A 24,799-nucleotide genomic window follows, 5' to 3' on the forward strand; every position below is an offset into this window, starting at 1 on the left:
AATCATGATCATTCCTTTGAAAATGACCCTAGTGATCACTTGAATTGTGACCTAAGTAAGGGAAGTAATGAGTTTGTGGTCAAAATCAAATAAAACATTTGGCTTTTGGAAATTTGCAGACCTCATTGATTGATAATTTCAAGTCATTCAGTACAAATGATTTGTTGGCTATGGAGCGAGCGTTTAGGAGAGCGATCTGAAGCAGAGGTGACAGGCTGATGTCATCAACAACTGATTGACGGGGAATTGACAGCAGACACCTGGAGTGAGGACGTAGTCTCCTGGTACGCCTAGCTGTGGAACTGTGGTCTTGTAGAGTGACAGGCCAAGGTGAAAAAATCTCCAGACATGATGCCGATCCAGGTAATCGTTCTGTACGCCTGTGATGAAAAGTCGGGTAGGCGGTAACCGATCGGCATTTTCCGCGTCCTGGAGGGGAACTGGTACCATATACCGGAGACGTTCTCTACCATGGAGCAGGAAAAATCCCCTCTGTCGGGCACTTTAGGCACTTTTCCTTTTAGCCTGGACACCAGACCTACACCCCCTTCTAGACGATCTCCTTAACCTTGTTTTTGCTCCTGGGTTTTTGCTTGGAGCTTTCTCAGTCAAACCATCTGTGGAATACACCAGGCACAGACACACGCACACACAGGTAGGTACAGCCAACTTCCACATTTATTCAAGTGTTGTTGTTTTGACAGCTGACTCAGTCACACAGTCTGACAGCTCACGAGCCCAGCTGATCTCTCTCTTGGCCGCTCCTCCTCGTCTCACTATAAACACAGCGGAGGGAGACCATCATCAGTCCATAAACAACATCAGCTGTTCTTACCGGCCTCGCAGCGCCGCCCTGATGAGCCTTCCGCTCCACTCCTCCCCTGCAGCTGCGCCCGGGGCCACGCCTCCGCCACACACCCCCACCGCCCGTTCGAGGCCGGGGAGCCGTCCGGCCGAGCCAACTCCCCCCCCCGCGAGCGAGAGAGGAAATCGGCCACTGCCATCTGCGCCCCCGGCCTATGGATCACCTTGAACTTAAAGGGCTGCAACGCCAGATACCACCGGGTGATCCGGGCGTTGGCATCCTTCATGCGGTGGAGCCACTGCAGCGGGGCGTGGTCCGAACAGAGGGTGAATGAGCGTCCCAGGAGGTAATAGCGCAGGGAGCCGACCGCCCACCGGATGGCCAGGCACTCCTTCTCCACGGTGCTGTACCGGCGCTCGCGCTCTGCTAGCTTCCGGCTGATGTATAGGACAGGGCGGTCGGCCCCCCTTACCTGCTGGGACAAAACGGCTCCCAGCCCTCTGTCCGAGGCGTCAGTCTGCAGAACAAAAGGGAGGGAAAAGTTAGGAGTGTGAAGCAGCGGCTCCCCACAGAGAGCCTTTTTCACCTGCACAAACGCCGCCTGGCACGGCCCCGTCCACTGGACCAGATCCGGGGCACCCTTTCGAGTGAGATCGGTCAGGGGGCTGGTTAGCTGCGCAAACCCCGGCACAAAGCGACGATAGTAACCTGCCAACCCCAAGAACCGTCTCACCTCCTTTTTCGTCCTGGGGCGCAGGCAGGATGCGATAGCCGCCGTCTTCTCCACCTGTGGACGCACCTGCCCGCCCCCCAGGTGGTACCCCAGATACTGCACCTCCCTCCGTCCAACCGCGCACTTCTTCGGATTGGCCGTGAGCCCCGCCCCCCTCAGGGACTCCAGGACCGCGGCCACCCGCAGCACATGCTCCACCCAGGTGTCGCTGTGGATGATCACGTCATCCAGGTAGGCGGCAGCATACGCTGCGTGCGGACGCAGTACCCGGTCCATGAGACGCTGGAAAGTGGCCGGGGCCCCGAACAGGCCAAACGGAAGTGTCACGAACTGGTACAAACCGTACGGAGTGGCGAAGGCCGTTTTCTCCCTGGCCTCGGCAGACAAGGGAATCTGCCAATAGCCCTTGGTTAAGTCCAGTGTCGTGAAAAAGTGGGCCGTGCCTAACCGGTCCAGGAGCTCGTCGACCCGAGGCATGGGGTAGGCATCAAAGCGTGACACTTCGTTCACCCTGCGATAGTCGACACAGAACCGTATAGACCCATCCTTCTTCGCCACCAGAACGATGGGGCTACACCAGGCGCTGTGCGACTCTTCTATTACTCCCATCCTCAGCATTTCCGCCAATTCCCTCTGCACGATTTTTCGCTTGTGCTCCGGGAGCCTGTAGGGCCGTGAACGCACCGTCACGCCAGGCTGCGTCACGAAATGGTGCTCGATGAGGGACGTCCGGCCGGGCAGGGGGGAGAACACGTCCGCAAAACGCTGTTGCAACGCGACAACATCCGCTCTCTGGGCCTGTGTGAGATGGTCATCACAAGGGAGGGAGGCGGGAATGATAGAATTTGGCACCTCAGGCCCCAACTCATCTCTCTCCTTCACCAAGCTCACCAGAGAAGCGGTTTCAACCTCTCGCCACAGTTTGAGGAGATTGAGGTGATAAATCTGCGTGGCTCCTCCCCTGTCCGACCGAGCGACCTCATAGTCCACGTCCCCGACTCGCCGTGTGACCACAAAGGGTCCTTGCCACTTGGCGAGCAACTTCGAGCTGGAAGTAGGGAGTAACACAAGCACTTTATCTCCCGGTGAAAATTGCCTGAGCCTAGCCCCTCTGTCATACAGGCGTTGCTGACGCTGCTGAGCCTGGAGCAAATTCTCCCGTGACAACCTCCCCAAAGTGTGGAGTTTTGCTCTCAGGTCCAACACGTACTGAATCTCATTTTTGGCGGGGCTCGGACCGTCCTCCCAGCTTTCTTTAATCAGGTCGAGCACCCCACGTGGCCTCCTGCCGAACAGCAGTTCAAAGGGAGAAAATCCCGTGGAGGCCTGGGGCACCTCCCGCACTGCGAATAACAGAGGGTCTAGCCAGTGATCCCAATTGCGTTCATCCTCGTTAATGAACTTCCGAATCATGGACTTTAAAGTCTTATTCAGCCGCTCCACCAGCCCGTCAGTCTGAGGGTGGTAGACGCTGGTCCGAATAGATTTAATGCCCAGTAATTCGTACAGTTCCCGCAGTGTACGAGACATAAACGACGTGCCCTGGTCAGTCAGTATCTCTTTCGGGATTCCGACTCGGGAGATGACCTGAAACAGTGCCTGCGCCACACTCTTTGCAGAGATGGTGCGCAGCGGAACTGCTTCCGGGTACCGCGTTGCGTAATCCACCAGGACTAACACAAAGCGGTAGCCACGTGCACTCCGGTGAAACGGCCCGATGAGGTCCATGCCGATGCGCTCAAACGGGACCTCAATGAGGGGGAGAGGGCGCAGCGGCGCCTTCGGTATGGCCGGCTGGTTAACAAGTTGGCAGTCCGGGCAGGACGCGCACCAGCGGCACACATCCGCTCGGATGCCCGGCCAATAAAATCGGGCCGTTATTCGCTCCAGAGTTTTCTCATAGCCCATATGCCCTGCCATGGGGTTATAGTGGGCCGCCTGGAAAAGCGTTTCCCGGCGGCCCTGCGGCACCAACAACTGGGTGTGTGTTTCCTCTGTCTGAGTGTCACGACTCACTCGATATAATCGGTCGTTTAATAAGACGAAACGCGGGCAGGTCTGCGCGGCCTCAGGGCGCACCACGTGACCATCAATAGCCATCACTTGGTCAAAGGCTGAGCGTAGGGTGCCGTCACGAGACTGCTCCAGTGGGAAATCACCCATGGGGGACACTTCCGGGGCCGGCGGGACGTCCCCCCCGGAGTCAGTGTCGGACGACCCCGCGTCACCGCTGAACGCCGCGCACACGCTACACCCCGCTTCCGGTCGTGATCGCACCCCCGCGTACTGTCCCAGTAGCTGATGAAACCCCGGCCAATTGGTACCCAGAATCAGGGGGTGCGACAGGCGCGGGCTAACCGCCGCCGTTACTCTATGCATTTTGCCCTTATACTTTAATAACAGCGGCACTATGGGATACCTGTGAACGTCACCATGCACACACCTCACCTCCACCCATTCTGCCTCCAGCAATGCCCCGGGGCGAACCAAGCTTTGGTGTACGAGGGTCTGCGTGCAGCCCGTGTCCACCAACGCCTGGCGTATACCCCCTCGAGTCCTTACCGGAATACTGTATGTCCCTCCTGGACCGGGGGAGGGTGCTGGGGCGCCAGCAACACGAAACACCTGCCCCACTTCCATAAGCGGACAATCCCTCCTCAGGTGCCCCGGCTGCCCGCACTTCCAACACTCCGGCCCCGGCGTCTGTGCTGCTCTCCGTGGCTCGGGGGCGGCTCCACTTGGCTCGGCTGCCCTGGACGGCACCAACGCCGCGAAAGGGTTAGTGGGGCTCAGCGCCGGCAGCCGCTCTGCCTGCCCTGGTGCCGGCACACGGCGCCTCGGGGCCGGCACCGGGGCCTGTTTGTTCGGCCTCCGTCCGGCGTCCCCGGGTTCCCCTGCTCCAGCGGCAAGGTGGTCCTCCGCCAGCGTCACCGCTACCTCCAAGGCACCGGACCCATCTCGCCGTCTCCGCTGGCAATCCCTCCGTGAACTGCTCCAGCACCACCTTGTCCACCAGCTTCGTCTCCCCCTCCGATGTTCCCGGTTGCAGCCAGCGTACCGCCGCGTCGCGCAGCTGCCGGGCCCAGGCGAATGGTCGGTCCGTTGTAGCCAGCCGACAGGCCCGGAACCGCCGGCGGTGGTCTTCGGCGGTGAGCCCTAGCCTGTCCACCACCGCCCGGCTCACGTCCGCGAAGCTGCTCCTCGACGCCGGAGGCAGACTCAGGGCCGCTGTTTGTGCCTCCCCGGACAGCAGGGGGAGCAGCCGCGGAGCCCACTCCTCCCGCGGCCATTGGCAAGCCTCCGCCGTGGCACGGAAGGTCTCCAAAAAAACCTGTGGGTCGTCCCCGTCCCCCATCCAGGGCACCGCCACCGACAGTGGCGAGGGCTTCGGCGTGGCAGCGGCCCCGACCAGCCGCTCCAGAACTTGCGTCTGCCGGTCCGTCTGCTCCCGCAGCGCGGCCAGGTGGGCACGCTGGTCGGCCGCCTGATCCCGGCTCATCGTCGCCATCTCCGCCAGCATCTGCGCCAAGAATTGCAGAGGCTGGGCGGGTGGCGCGGCCTGTGGGTCGGACATTTCCCCACCGGCACTTTCCTGGGTTTCGGCACCACTTGTGGAATACACCAGGCACAGACACACGCACACACAGGTAGGTACAGCCAACTTCCACATTTATTCAAGTGTTGTTGTTTTGACAGCTGACTCAGTCACACAGTCTGACAGCTCACGAGCCCAGCTGATCTCTCTCTTGGCCGCTCCTCCTCGTCTCACTATAAACACAGCGGAGGGAGACCATCATCAGTCCATAAACAACATCAGCTGTTCTTACCGGCCTCGCAGCGCCGCCCTGATGAGCCTTCCGCTCCACTCCTCCCCTGCAGCTGCGCCCGGGGCCACGCCTCCGCCACACCATCCGTTTGTTAAGTTTCAAAACATGAAGATGGTGGCCAAAATACTAAACTTTACTAAAAAGTGGGTGTTGTTAATATTGCCATGTCCATCTTTTATAGTTAGCTCCATATGTTTTTTGTTTCTTTTTTTGTTTTACTGTTATGTTGAATCTGCAAACCAGTAAAGTTCAGCTTAAATTCAAGTTCTCTATTTCAGGCTGTTGCTGCTTAAAAACATATCAACATATTTGTATATACACATATGTCTACGGGATTATTAAAACCATGTTTTTCATAGAAAGAAAACCCATAAGTGTTCCTTCTCTTTGGTTTTCTTCATGAAATATAATTAAAATGAATGAAACTTGCAGGCTTTTACTTAGAAATCACTAGCAACTCAGGGAAAAGGATTCTGCAATCTTACATAGGTATGTGTGTAGGCTTGTTTAATACAGATATTTTCCACATACATTCTTCAGTGTACTTCCAAAGTTCAAACACAATGTTTTCTTTCCCCTATGTTTTTTTAGCTTGTTCCATTTGTAGGCAGCAGATCCAGTTTTTAAAGGTTCAGTTTGAATGAGAGATGCATCTAATGTTAAAAAGTCCTGTGACCTGACATTGTAAGCAGTGTGTTTAAATTTAATCCAAGAACAGAGGTAGGGAGGCAGTCTTTCTTTACAGTAGGATCTTGTAAATAAACATCATACAATGCTGCGCTCCTCTGTTACATAAGGAAGACCGTCTCACTTTTTCATAAAAGATACAGTGGCGAGTAAGAAAATAATCACCTGTAATAAATCACAAGACAGTAGCTGCAATTATTCTATTGCTCACCCTGCGGATTGGTGAATTGTACTTTTGCTCAGTGCTTCGAAAGATAGGCCCGTCCCCTGTCCTGTCCCTAAATTTTAAAAGGAGTTTTACAGAGAAGATGAAGGTATGAACAGCAGAAAGATTCGCTCCCTGTCAGGAGAAATGCTGAACCACTTGAAAATACTGTCAAAAGAATTGTATAAGAAGGCTGTCCCACATTTATCCTGACACTTAACTGAATTATGTAAAACCACTAGAGCCCCCTGCTATGGTCATGCACCCTTTTATTATGCTAACACAAGAGGAAAACCTGTCTCATATATTAAGCGTGCTATTGCATAGAGGCACATTTAAATATAACAATGTTGCTCATTTGAACTCCCTCTGGCAAAATACGTTATAAACAAAGGAGTGTAACCGTTTCCGTAAGCATTATCTGTTTGTGTTGTAGGTGCCACAAAAAAAAAAATCTTGTCAAAGGCTTTCATTCTAGTGGCACATACCTTTCTTTAAAGTTGCTTCTTTGTTGCTATTGAGGCTTTCACCCAAACTAAATGGCTATCCATGACAACAGCTTTGTGGATAATTAGTTGAATGATATAATTAGGGCCTCTTAGGCCCTTTTGGTCCCGAAGGACTCAACAGAATGCTCGCTTCTGTGGAGCACAGAGATAGACACTGCCCTAGCATCGCTGTGCAAAGTAGCCTCTTGTATCTATTCATCTTGCCCACTACACAGAAGCTTTTTCCTGCTCATTAGAGGTTTACTTATGCTCCAGTGAGGAAGCAGGAGGGGTGTTGGCCATGGGGTGGAGACACGCAGCGGTCATTTTATTTTTGTTTGAAGGTGACCACGGTATTTAATGGAGGAGTACAACTCACTGCATGTGATCTCTCTCCCTTCAGTTGTTAATCTCTTCATCACTTTGTCTCTCTTTGTCTACACATCTCTGGTCGTTGGCTCTGTCCTGGCTTCCTTCTCGTTCTGCCGTCCACCTTTTGTCTGCCACTCACTCACTCATGCTCCCTTTAGGTCCTCTGTCTCCTTCACCAGAATTGAGGTGCACGTTGGAGCTCTTCCTGTCGTGAATAACGCACATCAACCGCAGAGGTCAAATGGAATAGGTTTTGCAAGATAATGGCTGGAGTGATGGTACCTGGGCGCCACCAGATTGTGGAGTGTCTGAGCTTGTCATAAAACGACAGGGGAGGAGGACGCTGGATGCTCACTGTGTCCTTTAAGCATTATGAATGTCAGAAATTGCAATGTCAGAATGGCCCTGTTTTTATACCACCCTCATCATCTAACACCAGCAATCCCTATATCATTTTCTTCTTCATCCAAGCATAAAAAATACCTCCTCAGTTCATCCATAGTTCACACATCCATGTACAACATTTACAAACTAAACGTGTGGCTGAGTGACGGGTATATTGGACAGCTCCTTGTCATCATCTCCTCAAAGCTAGTATTTATTGCATCTGTTTTCTTGTCATTGAATGACTTTGACGGCTCTCTCCTGCATTGCATAGTTGAGTTTGCTACATCTTTGCGTTACCTTCCTCATCATCGTGAGGATTTACAGCTCCACTGAAAGTTTCCCTTTTTCACCTCCTACCACCATGTTTAAAAGCCAAGGAAACATCACAAGTTAAGGGAATCGATGGCCCTCGCTCTGCTGTCATCTTCCACGTTGCTGCTTTAAACACTGAGTTTCGGCTCAAATTGCATCCCATTAAAAGTCAATGAGCCGCTGTCACATTATTACAGACCCTGGACTTGACAGCTCACAAGATAATATATTAAAGCCCAGGAGTCACTGTGATGTGTTTGTAGCTGGTGAGTGACATTAACATTGATATTTGGGACACTGGATATCACCTGTCATTGGGGGTGTGGGGCCATCATTGAATAATAATTAGATGAAAAATCAAATGAATACGTTTACTAACAGGAGGCTTGAAAATGCAGAACATTTTTCATTCAGACAGCTGTATGTGAATAGTGTCATTGTAGACAGGGGAATGAAACAGATTGACAAGAGAAAAGATGTGTAACAGGATCCGTTGGTAACCGTCAGCAACGTCACACAGCTGCATAGTTTTCCAAACATCACTGTATTATTGCAATAATGCGCTAACACTTGAGAATCAGCACATTGTGAAGAACTTTCCAGTTGGAAGCAAATTTTAAATTTTTTTAATCACGTTTTCCTTTAGGTAAAGTCAAGACCACGAAGGAGAAATGTGCACATTAGGGGTTTTTTTTGGTTTTAGAAGAGCACCCTCTACTTTTGTGTGATTTACATGAAAATTGATATATTGAGGGCAGCAAAATCATGTCCAAGCATTGTGTCATTGGAATGGCAAATAGATGTACTGATTCCACATGGGCTGATGCAAAACAGCAAGGAACTTTAAAAAACAAACTCCATTAGCTTTCCTGTTTGTCTCCTTTCTGACAAACAAAAAGCCTGGTCATGCACCTTAAGCTTTGTGAATAAATGACCAAACAAACATTCACAGGGGATAAGCGCACTGCTACAGTTGTTTTGCACTCTAGACAGCTAAGTAGATGCTCAACAACACCACATTATACAGCACATAAAGATGCCTGCAGATCTCATATGAGTCTTGGCTGAAGCTACTGCTGTGAATCTTTGTCTTTTCTTTAGTAACACTAACAGTGGTCTAGCAGAAGTGTGGTTACTCATATCTCATTTTCTATAGTTTAACACAGCACTTAGGAACCCTGTCACTTGCTGTCAATAAAACACGCACTCTGACATTCTCATCCAGCCAGCTGAGACACAAAGGAACACTTGAGATCATATCATAACTTTTTCAATCCTTACAAAAACATAAAAATAAATGCGAGTAATACATTAAATACTACACTTAGAACATGAACAAAATGTGATTTCCATATCACTTCATGTTAACATTTGGTGCTAGTGTCCTTTCCTTCTTGTCATGAGCTAGCTTTTTTAAAGTCTAAATGAAGTGCGATAATCTCAGTCGCTGTCAAACTACTTGAATTACAAGATGCTGAAATTTTTTAATGGATCTTTGTTCAAATATTAAAAAATGCCTTACAGAAGTGCAGGCTCCCTAAGTGCAGATGTTCACACCTGACTGCGCCAGACCCCCATGATAGTAACACACAGCCCGGGGGGATAGCCGACCTTGTGGACAAGTTCAGGGTTTTGCCAAGGATGTCTTTCGTGTTCCTTATTTAGACAGCTTTGCTAAGGTGTGAGGATAACACAGATGAGCATCCTTTGTGAACATGCTGCAGGGACAGTGGGTGACAGCAGGGATTTCCATCATTTAGCTTTATACCTTCATTACTCTGCCCCTCAAACAGTCATCATCCCCTCCTCTGCTGGTTTGTGATTAAACAATCATGCTTACTCCTAGCATAAGATTGAAAAATGAAAAGTGACAAAAAAAAAAAGACCCATGGTATGAAAAAAGTTATCACACAGTTAACAGTTATGAGTGGACATGCAAAAAACATCATTTGTATTGTCCAGTCATGTGTACAGGAGTGTTTTGTAGATGAATTTATGTAAATAACGAATAGAAAATATTGTGAGTGTTGGTGTACGAGGAGATGGTATCCGTCTGTCACAGTGCTGAGTGACGAGCACAGATGATTCTGGAACACAGCAATCCTGAGAAATTTACCCTGACCTTTCTGGCAATTAGCAACACTGCATATTTTCTCACCAATAGCAAAAGAAGTGGGGGTTTTTTCTTGTTTTTTTTTCTGATATATGTATATATACAACATCTGAATATACAATGTTGTATATACAATGTATACATGCAACATCTGAAACAAATTCAATAATTTTTTTAACCGTCTGAAAAAAGATACATAATTGATGCACAAACACAAGTAACAAAAAAAACCAAACTGAGACAGTAACCAGAAAAAAGTATCCAAGCGTTTAGCAGCCTCTATCTGTGTGACACATGTACCTGTCTTCTGTGGCTGAAATTCTCTCATCGCACTCGCTACACACAATTATTGCCTTCTCGGAGGCGTGAAAGGAGCTGTCAGAAATAATATTGCCTTTTGAAGTTGTTGTAAAGAAAACTTTTAAGCTATTTTCTATTTACAGCTATACTCACCCAAGTAAGGGACAGTTGCAGTCTGAGCTGTCCAGATTGTGATGATTTTCATTTTTATCACACCATCACACAATTATTGGATTCAAATTGAATTGGCTGAGTCTTGTAGCCACAAAGTCATTTTCTGTTTTTTGTGATTTTTTTTTAAGTTATAATAAAACAAATGTACTTGATACAGTGATTGTGAATGACCAAATCCATTACCCAATTTAGTAAATATATGCTGAGGCAAAATTTTATACAGACGAGGTTTGTTTTTGTAGATGATTACATAGCTATGATTTGGACCGCACCAATTGTTTCATCAGGATTCACAGCGATACAGTTTCACAGTCCCAACACACATTTGCTCATCATTTCTACTTAACTCCAAAATAATTTACATTTCTCATTGAGATTTTTGCACCGGAGTGCCCCTGCCTCTTTCAATTTGGATCAAAATTCCTTGGTTAGGTACAATAAAGCAGTTATTAAGCAGGTCTATTTCAACAGAACAGACCCATTAATTAATTAATCAAGTCCAAGTTATTACTGACTGAACAGGTTGAGGTTTAACGCCATATGCTGCTAAACATGTCGAAGAATTGTCGGGACTGATTGGCTTCATGATGCCATCTGTAAGTTAAAAAGAGCCTTAAAAGGGAGTTAAAATAAACATTCATTTGATTTTTTTTTGTATTTGATGTATTTATTTATTTTTACCAATATGGATCCCTACGTGTGTGAATGTTTGTGTGGACACATGTAGTGAGATGGAGCCAAGCAACAAATAAAAGTACTGTAATATAGCAGCTGGGACTGATGGTTGTGTTGCTAGAGGGTAAGTAAAGATATTTTGATGGCTTTCATATGACTTATTGATCCAGCTTCTCTTGTGGTTAACAGAGGACTTTACCTTGACTTTTCCAAGGCTCAGTTATCTCTTAGGCAAAAAAGAAATCTATAAAAATAGATAATGTTGGCTTAGGCTTCTGATGCAGATGTAAATGTGGTCTTTTAAACAAATAATGCATTGCTACTATATCAAAATTTTTTAATATTTGATTGAAGACCCTGCTGATGAGTTTTATTGCAGGTTTCCATGATTATTAATTAAATTTTTTGCCAAATCATTTAACAGGTCACTCAAATCCCTCCGCTTAGCCTTAATTTTTATATTAAAAACAAACAAACCATCAGGCCACATAGACTTTAAGTAGACAACAAAAACACCGTTAGCGTAAGTAGTACACATACTAGTATAGTGTGATATGCAATATGGCTAACAGAAGTAATTTCCACTGAGTGGAGCTTGTTGCCCAGCTTAGCAAATGTGCACAAGAAATAAAAATACATACACATGCACTGCACCTATCCTTTGATCAAATTAACCTGACAGATGTGATTCATCTATGCCCGTTTACAGCCATGCATTAATTTCCCCTCCCTAACACAGTTTATCCCAATTAACACAGTAGCTCTTTCACAAACACTGTGAGGGGGAGATGTGCATGTGTCAGAGCTGCAGTTGGCTGCAGCCAAGTACTAAATGTGATCCAAAATGGAGGGACAGCTATGAATACCAATGCTTGGTACTTCCCTTCACTCATAGGTTGTGCTCTCTAACCTTGTGCTTCTCTAACTTTAATTTCTTTATACGCTTTCATTTCACTACAGAAGTGCATCAGCTCAAAGCAGGGAATTGTAAAAAGCAACCCAATAAAGCATGCAGGAGTGCACCATTAGAAGAATAACTGAGAATCATAATGGATGTTGTTAGATTAGATGAATTTGTGAAATTCGGGAAAATCCCTTAAATCTACTTTTAGTCTTGTGCACTTTCAGTGAAACTATAAATGTAATTCTCTATCATTTTCTTCCATTCAGCCTTCCTGCTAAAGCACTTAAAAAAGAGCAGGTGATCCAAGGGATAGTTGAGTCATTCCAGTTTATGGCAGTGTTTTCTCTGAATAAGCCGCAATTTGAGGCATGAGAACTTTCAAATGTTTGACACTGGGGCATCAGCAGTGTATCAATAATCAGAGATGTATGAACGTATCTGCGCATCAATTTAATGAACGGTTTCACATAGATCTGGTGTACTGTTCTTTCATTTATGTTTCATCATAAATATCCACAATATGTTTAGTCTGATTTGTGGAGCCTGGCATTCATCTTACTGTCAGTGGCCCCTAGCTGATTTAATGACTCAATTTTTCCAGTGAAATTTGTATTTATATGTATGACCAAAGGGAAATAGCCGCAGGATAGACACTGTGACTTCTTTGACTGCCCTATCTACCACTAGCTGGCAGTGGGAATGGACAGTGTTGGGGAGTAACGGAATACATGTACCGCCGTTACGTATTTAAAATACAAAATATGAGTAACTGTATTCCGTTACGGTTACCGTTTAAAAAGGTGGTATTCAGAATACAGTTACTTTGTTGAAATAAATGGATTACACGGCGGTACTTTCCTGTTTCATTTTTTCGTGGGTCAGGACTGTTTGGGTTTTGTTTGACAGCTACGTTCTGTTGTTCCAGGCGGCAGCGTTACGGTTGCCATGGTTACAGGGCGACGCTCTCTTTCTCTCTCTGCGACTGTGTGTTTCCTGGGTGAGAGAGCGCCTTTTCGTTGTTGTTGTGCTAAGCTAACAGACAGAATGCTACAAGCATAGCTCTAAAGAATGTAGCATCATGGGCAGTGTAGTCCGTGTTGCAGGGAGAATGGACTGCCATACACGTTATGGGTCTGTGAGCGCGAGGAGGGAGAAAAAGGGGAGTGGAAAGGTACGAGTTGCCATCGAGGAAAAACGGGAGCTGGAAGCATGTAAATATAATAATAACCACTGCAGCCAAGAAGAGTGCCTGACGAGCCCAGTTGTAAGTAAGCTATTAAGACTCGACTGTACACCGTGTTCGTGTTTTCCTCCGAAAACAATAATTTCCGTTGGAGCAGCCTTTCAACGCCTCTCTCTGTCTCTCGCAAGAAAAGTTGACCCACACAACAAAGTAAAGCTATTTTTCGGCTATGAGCCGACAGGGACCCCGCCTTATTAGTCAGAGGTCCCTTTACTACAGTTCGGAGTCGCGGACCTTCAGTAATAGTAATAAATCACACAGCAATAGTACATTCACGTTGTTGTAAAAAGCATGATAATATATTAAGTAATCCAAAGTATTCAGAATACGTTACTGTCATTGAGTAACGTAACGGAATACGTTACACAATACATTTTGGGGCATGTATTCTGTACTCTGTAATGGAATACATTTTAAAAGTAACCTTCCCAACACTGGGAATGGACATATAGGCGGGTAAAATGACAGCATAATTATACACGATACCAGAATTAATGAAGCAATTAATGCTTGGTGTAACTGAAACCACAGGGGGAAAATATTGACAGACGATCAAAAACAGTGCCTGTTCAATCAGCAACAATGCCCTTGGTTCAGGTACTGACGCTAACCTGTGCACCTCCCAACTTCAAGTGCACCAAAGTGCTTCTGAGGGTAAAGTAGTAATTCAGTACAGGATAAAGTGAGTAAGAAAAAAAATTCTAAACTATTTCAGTGAGCCCTATTGAGTTGTCTGTTTTCTGCCATGTCTTTGCAGTCTGTGTTTGGATTATATAACAATATTTTTCAAGCTGATACAGCAATGAAGAGCAGATATGCCAGTCTCTGTCTTGGTATACAGTCACCAGGATGTTAAAATGCAGATCTTTAGCTGAGATATTATTAATAGTTTTGCAGGTTTTAGTGCGCAAACCCTACCACTGAACAGGAGATAAAGCTGAGGTTAGTGAGAAACTCATTAGTTTTGGTCATAATTTCAAGCAGTAGCACTGAGACAGGATATGAAGTCTTGAACATCTGTTGTGTTTAATGCCAGTACTTGTTCAAGTAACAAGTAAGATGACCTAACCTCGACACAACAGACCAACTATTTCAATGGGCAGTGACCACACCGCATGTAGAAATATACTAAAAGCTTTGTATGATGATGGCTGCAATGTAGGACTGACAGAGCATTAGGGATAATCCTACAATTCCTACAGCACTCATCTAATGTGGATGTGGAGACTCAGCACCTCACAGTGATTGTTTAATTTCAAATGCAGGGTGAAGGGATACAAGACCACAACAGCAAAACACAAACAATACTTTTTTGCGCTGTGATTTTTAAACAGATTAACTTTTTGAAATTTTAACACATTTATATTACAGGCCATGCAGTCCTCCCAACATCTAAGCATACAGTGACCTTTTTGCTGACGGCATATCACAAACTTAATGTTTGCTGTAGAGCACCTGTACACAGGACAGGAAGTCAGTGTGAAGGTCACCATTTTGGCCAGCAGGACACTCTATTCCCCAGAACGGAGAGGAGACGAGCTGCAGTGGCAGCCTCTAATCCTCTTTAATTTGTTTTCAGATGAGGCTTTGGAATACCAGCCTGCTCCCTAAGCAGAGATCACATAAGAACGTGGGCTGGGACAGCTGTCTCCTCTTCTGGCAGTTTTAATACAGGTCTAGTTGCCACCCCACCCTGCAATGAATTTTTCTGATGGTGAGCTGAGTATTTACTTTATATGGCTTTTAGTGTGACAACGGGGATGCAATTCCACATGGTACAAAAGCACAGTAGTGCTAAAATGGCTGTTTAAAAGGAGAGAAAAAAACCCAGAAAATGAATGAAGCTGGGGGTGGAAAGTGCTGCTTTGTTTTTTTTCTTTATCAGCAGTCAACCAGTGGTCTACTCATACTCAGCCCTCTAAACAACACAAACCTTGTAATTGGGTTTGGGCGTGTCCCCTTTCTCCTTTGTTTGACAGTAAAGGTTGAACTGGGAAAAAGAGGGAAAAAATGTTCACAGATGTGCGCCGCACCATTTCATCTACACCGATGGTGAGTAAGATCACTGCGTAAAGGCTTGTGCATCTTGTCGCGGCACAATTTTACAGCAACGTGATCAGATGATGGGTTGATTCTACTAAAGTGATGGTGCACGTCTTGGGAGACAGTGGGGGTTTAAAAGCTGCTGAGACAAAGCATGCAGGCAGTAGGTCGGTGATACAGGCAGGGGACTGGCAGTCCTTTAATCCTAACCACTGTGCTGATAAATCAGCATGTGAGTTTCATTTTTATCCCTCTTTCCAGTTTGCTTGATTCTTGAGTGATGAACAAACCCCCACTCACCTTTAAGGCCTTTTGATGTAATAACCACCTATAGATTACACTGTGCAACAGCCAGATTGGTGCTCATGCACTGGGCTAACAGGTGGATGGTCTCAGAGTCCAGGTAGCTTTCGGGCAGACGGCAGCAGTAGTGAAATCCCTGGGGACATCACAGCAGTCTAGTCACAGAGCTTCACTTGATATTATATATCTAAGTAATTCTCTGCTAGTAATTGAACTATGCTGGATGAAAAAAAGCATTTAGTATATTGAACTTGAGCTGATATTTCTGAGAAAAAAAAGAATAGGAGCTACATGACCCAGCAGATTTCTTTCAATTATCACTTTGATCATTCTCTGTCCATGAACACAGCTCTTTACTGTTAAACTTACAAAACCTTTGGAACCTCTTGTGATAGAGAGAAGGATTTATGTAGCCTCTCTAGTGTACTTCCTTTAAAGTTTGCCACACTATAATGTTTTGTAACAGTTACACCTTGTACATTACAACTTTATTTTTCGGAGAATAGGATCCATTCTCACGTCCATTTATTGCTCTGTATGATAATTGTATGAGAATAGATTGAAGATTATGCACTGTAGTTTTTCATTTCATCATACTCACCATGACTCCTCCACTCCACTAAATGAAGCTAGATAGATGACAGAATATCTATTTTCTGCCTCGCACACAATTGTTTGATTTTTATGAAGTACAACATACAATACACACTGCCATGAGCAAAAAAAGAAAAAAAAGATGATGATACAAATTAGAAAGACTCGTTTTGAGGGCCACTAGAGTTAATAGAAATGTATAATACAATACCAGAAAGCTGGGCTGAGGCACCAGTACAACCCTGCAGGTTATGTTTGTCAGGCAAACTCAATAGTAGATGTCTTAATTGAGGTCACTATGGCAATAGTTTTTCTTCCTCCTATTTTTACCTTTTGGGACATCAAGAAAATCTCCTCTTTCTGGCCTCAACATTAAAATGGTTTGAGTAAAGAAAGAATAATAATAATAATAATAAAAAAACATCACTGCCCGTGGAAGATTGCATTTCTAGAGTGGTTGAGTGAGGCTTCAAAGTGGATAGAACAAGAGCAAACCATTGCAGAGGTGCTGTGAATAGTCACTGAAAAAAACTGCCTCCTTGTAACAGTAGCAATTCCACTATGATTAATTGAGTCTGCAGTTTATGTTCCCTGCATGTGGGATACAATTCTCAAATCTGGCCATTTGACATTCAGAATGGTCATTTTTCCACATTCTCCTCCCTCATTTCCTGCCATTGCTCACAACCCTAGGTGATGCAGAGGTCTACAGATTGAATGCACAAACAGTTACTGATACCCTAGCGAGTCTGTTTCTGGGTTACCAGGACAACTTGCTTCCTTGGTAACAACATCATGACTTCTTTGAGGCCTTTCATTAATTTCGAACCCATTTACCATATTAAAGACACACTGGAATATCTATTTTCTAGGCTCTGTGCTATTTTTTTTTCTTAGCTGTGTGCTTGTTTGTTGTATTTATTATAAACAAATGGGGAAAATCCAAACTAACAAAACAAAACCAGGTAACATTTTATGAATATTATTTTGCAGAGGTGCAAAAAGCCACGTCTTTCTCACAGTTCCATATCTTGTTAATTTGCCTTTTTTGTAAGAGATCATAAAAACGAAACAAGTATTCAAACTCTCTCGTTTATTCATCTTTTACATAGCCATCCATTATCATGTGTTTGTTTGCCTGTTTGTTTGTCACTAAAATTGAACTGTGATTCCTGCCCTGTCAGTGATGAGTTTACTTACATACACCCACACTTTTTGTACCAGAGGCTTTTATGAATATTGGAGTAAAAAATAGTGAATAGAATCATAAATGCTATTTGATAAATTGCTTTGTTTGGGGGTGAGGTGGTATTTGGGAACACATTTGGTCTGTAATGTGGATGTCCACTTAATTTTCAGGCAAAATAAACACTTCTAAGCTGAGTAGACACTTAGGCCACTATCTGCTTCAGTGCACGTCTGCAGCTGATTCACTTACTGCAGATACCGCCAATAAAATATTACATTTTGTTATACTTCTTTATGGTCAAGTGTCAATAAGACCATTTTCTACATGGCTGCTTATATGTTCCCTAACTGACCGTTGAGTCAGTACCATGGAAGAACTGAAAATTACAGCATTACATAAAAATCCAACCTCATTGTGAAACAATGCACTTTCAGCTCTTTACCTCACCCTAAAGTAGAGGTTTTTGCTTGACATTATGTGCATCATTCAGTTTTTCTTTCACATAAATATTTAGGAGATGGTCGAGTTGCAGCTCTGAACAGAAACTCCTGGTCCTCCTACATGAGTGTATTATTTGGATTTCTAATGCAGTGAGGAGGCACATAAGTTTAGGGGAGAAACATGTTACAAAAGCATCTTATTGTTTCCTAACACACATTTCAGTCTTTATAGATGTGTGTCTTTTTGATTGCATCTGGCTTCAGAAAGCTGAGACACTGCACCCCTGCCAACCCCCACCAACTCAACCAAGAAAAGAAATTGATTCACTTCTCCCAAAACAAAATTATTTCGATTGGCAGCCACAACAATAACAACTAATTTACACAGCTGCAATAATGATGCTAGAAGGCAGATGAATCTATATATGTGGGATGATGCAGTGTAATATCCTTTCAAAAACTAAAAAAGGCATTTTATCCTACTGGTCTGTCTAAGAATGGCTTTATCTTCATAAAATTTGCCAGATATTCCAATATAATGAATCACTTTAGTTAGGAGGAGGAAGATTTTTCTTTAAGTGCATTTTTCTACATGAGTGCATTTTGTGTAATAATTTAAAAGCACATATAAACAGAAAGACATATTTCTGTCCTTAAAAACTATATATAGTAATATAGTAGTAAAATCTTATGGGTTTTTTTTTTCTTTGTTTTATGTATGTTGTAATGGCCCGGCCTCTGTGCACCCTGCTTCTTCCTTTTTTTAGGCAGCAGCAGCTCGGAGATGTGGAGTGATTAAGGATATAAAGGCTGCTCTCTCAGTCCTTTTTTTCTCTCTTTCTCAGAAGCTTCCACTTCCATCATTCTTACTTGTTCGGTTATTTTTGGTTTTTACATCCTTATCTAATACTTTGTATACATTTACCATCATCCATCCACACCATCCTCTAGTGACACCTGACACTTTCATACCTCAGTAGATTTTAAATGAAATAAACTGGGTATTTGGATTTTGCCTTTCTTGAGCCAAACAGCTAAAGGTACTTCCACTTTGCTGTCTATCATCGCATTTTTTCATTCTCAAGTTTTCCTTTCTCATCAGTTTCACTCAAATAATCTTATCTGTAAACTATCACATTTTATGTTTTGACATCTTTGGTAAAACATGTAACATAAGCACTATGCAGACTGCAGACCCCTCTTGTCAAGTGCTTTCCACTGTTGAAAGGACTGTGCAGGGTTTTTTTGTTTGCTTGTTTTTTAGTTACCCATTTTCCAGTTTTTCAGGCAGTGCTCTTCAGACATACAAATTATCAAATCATGTAAACTCCTGAGGCATTGGAAATCTCCAGTGAAAACACACAAGCTAATGGCACATTTTTCTCTGCACATACAAGTTCCCAGCTGGATAATCTACACCAGACATGGCTGTATGAGCCATTTTTCCTGATGGCATGGCCATTGAAAATCTGGTACTACTACTACTCCCTGGGGTCTACTTGCATGCTTCAGCAGTGGTCATCCTCTGTCTCTATCATGCATGCCTTCTGTGAAAGCTATACAATTTAAACCTCAAGAGTGTTTTTTTCCTTAATGGTTTGAGAGAGGAAAACATGTTTATGTGTTGGCATTTATTTTCTAAAAGTTTAAAATGAATGTAACTCAAAGTGCTTTACTGTAATAACTTCACAGCAAATAATGAGAAATATATGTACTCACTGGCTAATGTACACCAATACAAATATAGATGAGAAAAAACTAGGTATAGAGGGATCTAAGATTTAAAGTTTTTAGTTGAGTGGCTAAGAGTGGTACATAGCATTTAACTAACTCTTCTGGGAAGACTGGCTATATTTCCTCTCTAGCTTCAACTCTGCTTACCAATGACATAATAATTCCACAGGCCTGAGGCCATTCAGAATGAGGACCCACTGACATGGCTCATTGTGAGCAATATGGGCTTTGTGTGTGTGTGTGTGTGTGTGTGTGTGTGTGTGTGGATGGGTGTAGAAGAGCATGGGGAGGTGGGATTACATCTACCAAGTGCTGACACTCTTGAAGCTTAGGCATATCATTAAACAGTAAATCACTGACTGAAAAAATCAACTCCCAGATTTCTGTTAGCAAAAGAAGACCTTCCGCATGGTCACAGATTGTGTTCTTGGCAAGAATAAATCAACATCCAGTCATCGAGCTTCTCCCGCTACGCAACGCTTCCTGAGCTCAGCTTGCATGTACAGTTACAAATCACCACCTGAGGTGTGTTGAACATTCTTCACTGCAGCATTCATTCATCCATGCTGACTACCAGCCTCGTAAATATGTTAAATTTAAAGATGGAGTAAAAAAAAGAAAAACAATAAGTATTTTTGAGTATTTTCTAATGAATTGGACAAACTCTATTGTTTATTGTTAATCTGTTGCACTCAATAGGATAAGATTCAGTAATGTAGGGTAAAATAGCTTATTTTTCTGTCTTGAATCTACTGCATGGGTATCTGTGAATGTTGAAAAATAAGTATAGTTAAAAGGAAAAGCCAATTTCTCACAACCTTGTTTTGGTAGTTGGGGCCATCATGTTTGGTTTTGACACCATGACATTTGTGAAATCTGGGGGATGCAGCACCCAAGGTAGATACAGCTTAACAACAGAGAATAATAAGGCACCACAAGCTGTCAGACAAATCGCTTGGCTGCTCGGTGCGTTCTGCTTGAAATGTTTTGATTGCCAGAGATGTACATAAAAAAAAACACTACTCTAAGATTAAGGTACGGATACACATTATTTGCATACAAATTCATATTTTTAATTTAGATGTTTAGTATTTCTCATGATACGAGTCACTTGTAAGGAAACACAGACGTTACATCCGTTTAAGGTTACTGGAGTAAGGAGAGCGCAGTTAAGAAAGTGGAGCAAGCAGACACAAGAATGCTGTTGGTGTTTGAACAAGCTGACACAGGTAGCTAATAAGGGGTTGTAAGATGGGAGCGTTGAAAGCTTGTACACTGGCAGACAGGTGACCAAGGGGTTTGGTGTGGTTGACAGGTGGAGAGCGGGTCAGGCTAGTGAATGGAGCCGTAGGCAAGAAGAGGAGTGAAACAGAGTTGGTTTGACAGGTGATGAGGTGGTGGATCTAAGCACAGGAGAATAATATTACAAAACAAAAACATGGGGAGTTAACTACGCAGCACAATGAGGCAAGGAGACCTAAAAGTAACCTGTTTTATGCAGAACAATCTAGCAGAGAGTGACCGGAGAGCTGGTATAGATTTGCTGCTGCAGATGGGTTGATGATCTACAACTAAGCATGCTGATGGTATGCGCAGGAAAGGAAGGAGAAGGAAGTGACTTAGACATAGAGGGACAACCAGGGAAACAAAATGAGAGACAAAAAGAGAAAATATATATATAACCAGAGCCATAACCTTTTTTGTGTTGTTTGAAAGGTTCAAAAATGACTGTAAGAAACCATTTTCTTAAAATAAAAAAATATTATTGTATAATTTGTATTTTTTTATTATTATATTAGTATATTAGCTTGTCTGTGTTATAAAAATGATGTGGGGAAAAGGTTATTTTTTTCTGATATTTATCTGCATTTTTAATCTTTGATGAAAGTATACTCCTTTTTGGACAAACCTACAAGAACAGTGATTAAACGCAGATATTACAAATGTATTTGTTGCTAGCAGTACATTGTAAAACACATATCAGTCATGACATTTTCTAAGGAGCCTTCCGTCCTATTAAAAACACATCACTGCCCACAAGCTTTGAACCACTGCCTTCAAATCCAGCGCATAATTTTAGAAATGCAGTTAGCAGATGAATCGACCGATTACCAGATGAGTCCACATTTGTAGACATTTATAGCTGACTCTCTTACATGGCATATTTTATGTGTTTAATTACACTTGAATATGTGTGTGATGGTGTAAAATATTTTGTTGTTCCAATACAGTCTGTTAAATCAATCCCCAATCCTTGCTAAAATCCCACTAAAATTGCCATATTATATCCCACATATTCATTTTCTGGAAGTGATCACCTCAAACATGCTTTCGACACTCCAGATCAGTTCTGTTTGTTTACATTGCTTGGAGGCACAGTTGAGGAGGCGCTCTGAGAAACTTAGTCATCCTTTTTTCTCATACATTAAGTCGCACTGACATCTAAGCAAAGGTAGGCCATAGCCATAAATCACAGAGCACAATAACAGGCACATTTTGGGCCGGTCCATCATTGGCTGTGTTTTGTTTTCTCATTGCATCTTGGCAAATTGCTGTTATTAATGGGAGAAAGCATAGTTTGCAGCCCTCATTAGATTTTGTGCCAACAGCGCCTCTGATGGATTAAGACAAGCCGGAGGCCTTGTTTGCCTCCACAACCAGCTAATATGAGCCAATTAAATGCCATGCACTCTTTGGCCACTCCACACTTGCCTATGTGCTCTTACAGGGATCTGCTAGTATTTTTCTTCATTGGCAAACACTTTTTAGTTTCAACCGGTAATTTCAAGGATTTTCTGGATGTTCTTTTTGTAGAACAATGGGCTTAACCTCACGATCAGTCATAATAAATTATCTCCCCTTAAAGCAGTTAGTTTCTCAAAGGGTGCTGAACATTTTTCTTTGATCAAGTGTGTTTTAAATGTCCGTTCACATTTCTTCAGTCTCTCCTCTCACTAATTGGAACTATTTGCAACACAAGCTCTGTTGGTTCTAGCCACCATGTGAGAGTCACTGCTGTGGTTTGGGAGTATTGGATTTCAGGCCTAGCGGTGTGTCAGATTCATGCAGATAAAGGTTATGGATAGGTGGCTGTGAGCACCGTTAGCAATATATCTGAGACTTCCTTTAGAGGCAGTGCCAAATATCGCTGAAAGGTTCAATATTGTGCAGCACAAAAAAGCAGAAACGCACAAAAAAAAAATCCCACGTGAAAAAGAGTCTCCCTACCTTTGAATGTAAATACAGCTAAAGTGAGGATGTTCATAATGCATGGCACAACTTCTAATATATATATGTATATACACACCAGTATTCACCTGATAGACGGATCAAGTGATGTGACATCCACGTAAGGTTAAAAATTTTCAAAGCAGCGAAATAACTCTGGATCAATAACTGTTTAATACAGCATATCATTGCATTATTAAACACGTTTGACTTATGTGAGGTCTCGTGTATTAAAATATTCAAAATATAATTTAAATAAATGAACTGAATAAATGGTATCGACTGTATAGTAGTAACTACAACCATGTAGTGGATTAAATACTGGGATTTATGGGTATGGGAATTAATCCGTGCACATTCAAAATGTCATCCGATATTTTGAATGCTGACTTTAAAAAAATACAAAAATAAAATATCATCAGCATTAATATTCAGCTCCAAATGAATTATAATTGAATGCCCGGCCTCTTTTAGATGGATATCCAAATATCCAGATAGCATGCCTTCTCCTTAATAGTAAAACTCCACCCCCAGGTAGCACTGAAAGATTTAACCAGGAAAGGGATGGAGGCCATACTATGTCTTATATAGGTGAAGCAGGCTGTAAATTGACAATCACTATCCAGTCATCAAACCACACTTTTTAATGTTAATGCTTTTACCAACACATTCAAGGCCACATTCCAATTTATCATTTATAAAATGTGAACGTATACACAGGTGATCACATACCTAATTGGTGAGAGAAATGTTGGTATGAAGGTTTTTTAAATGAAGAAAATCAGCATAGAACTAATGATCTCCTAGATTTTTTCCCCCCAATTTTTTCAAAAATACATCTTTTATCGCCACACTGAAGGAATAAAATAGCTAGACATGTACTTTAACTGCCTACTTAGATTTAGAAAAGAAAAATCATGGTTTGTTTTAAATACCACATTATATGATAGCGGTACCCACAGCGTTAAAAAGAACATCTTGTGGGTATCTCTGAGATGCTATTGGCTTTGACTGAACAGCAGTGTTTGACACTGTGGGAATGAAAATAGACCCATGTTCTCATTCCCACAGTAGCATGAGTCTGATTGTGAGAACAGACTCATAATTGGTAAGTTGGGTTAGAGTGAGGCATATGTTTTGCTTCAATAAAAGCAATAGCAGTGGAAACTGAAATATAGTGGAATCATAAAAGCACGAAAAACTGCAGAGAAAATGTGCTGCAGATTTTATATTAAGTGTTTCTTTGTATGGACAACGGCTGATTGGAGACTTGTATGCCCACTCAGAGCAGATATGGTTTTGAAGACAGCTGTCTAAACAATCACAAAATTGAAATGTTTTGTGAATTTATCTCATGGGTGGTTAAGAAAAAAACTAAAACAAAAAAAAACTTGCCATTGTGGGTTTGTATTCTCAAAGTGAATTAGCACTGTGAATTTTCCTCATAGTCTGCATTTTAACTACAACATCAATCACAACAAGGGATGTAGCTTTGCTGGAACACTTTCAAGTGAGAATGGGTAAATAAAATGTGTTTAACTGATGAAGTCATTTAATTGCATGGGAATTGTGCCTTCGTGTCTTGGTGTGTTCAGACTGAAACTGCTCCAGTTTCTCATAGGGATTATATGAAATGTGAACTTCTCCGGTACGAGTGCATAACCCATGTAATGTGCTCTTTTAAAATTTTTTCATCCCTCTCCATATGCTTTGCAGCATTTTTATGTCCGTGGCTATGCTACTTTCTTTTTCTGTGCCACATAGTCAGTGAATTGTTCACAATTAATCCCTGCAACCACAAAAAAGAACCACCATTTATCACTTGCAACTAAATATGTCCATTACTGAAGGCAAGACACACACTTGTCTCCTGTCAAATGACTAACACTACATTCCACAGAATTATGATTGTTATTTTTTATTTTTTGAATATGCATTTACGCCACCTCACTGAAAAACTCGCACAGAGACATTTACAAGGCTAGCCTGCTCCTCTTGTGGGTTCATAGTAAGTGGTGAGGATTTTCCGTAAGAGCATCAGCT

At 43.2% G+C, this 24,799-nt stretch overlaps 2 protein-coding genes across 4 annotated transcripts in view; one reads left to right on the forward strand and one right to left on the reverse strand.

Annotated features, from left to right (window-relative positions):
• The window catches only part of igsf21a (immunoglobin superfamily, member 21a), a 193,188-nt gene that overhangs the window by 35,206 nt on the left and 133,183 nt on the right, over positions 1-24,799 (forward strand). The gene's annotated exons all lie outside the window — the stretch shown is intronic.
• Positions 3,755-24,799, reverse strand: part of LOC147331138 (uncharacterized) — a 43,695-nt gene continuing 22,650 nt past the window's right edge. Inside the window, exon 2 of the mRNA XM_086293198.1 lies at positions 3,755-5,306. Coding sequence (XP_086149324.1) covers positions 4,318-5,208 — 891 coding nt within the window. The 5' untranslated portion in view covers positions 5,209-5,306 and the 3' untranslated portion in view covers positions 3,755-4,317. The remainder of the gene's footprint in view (positions 5,307-24,799) is intronic.

Source organism: Aulonocara sp. 'chitande type north' Nkhata Bay, linkage group LG5 (genome assembly GCF_057382095.1).
Source record: "Aulonocara sp. 'chitande type north' Nkhata Bay isolate Kocher_YH1m ecotype deep benthic linkage group LG5, A_spYH_male_GT1.1, whole genome shotgun sequence".
Classification (NCBI taxonomy): domain Eukaryota; kingdom Metazoa; phylum Chordata; class Actinopteri; order Cichliformes; family Cichlidae; genus Aulonocara; species Aulonocara sp. 'chitande type north' Nkhata Bay.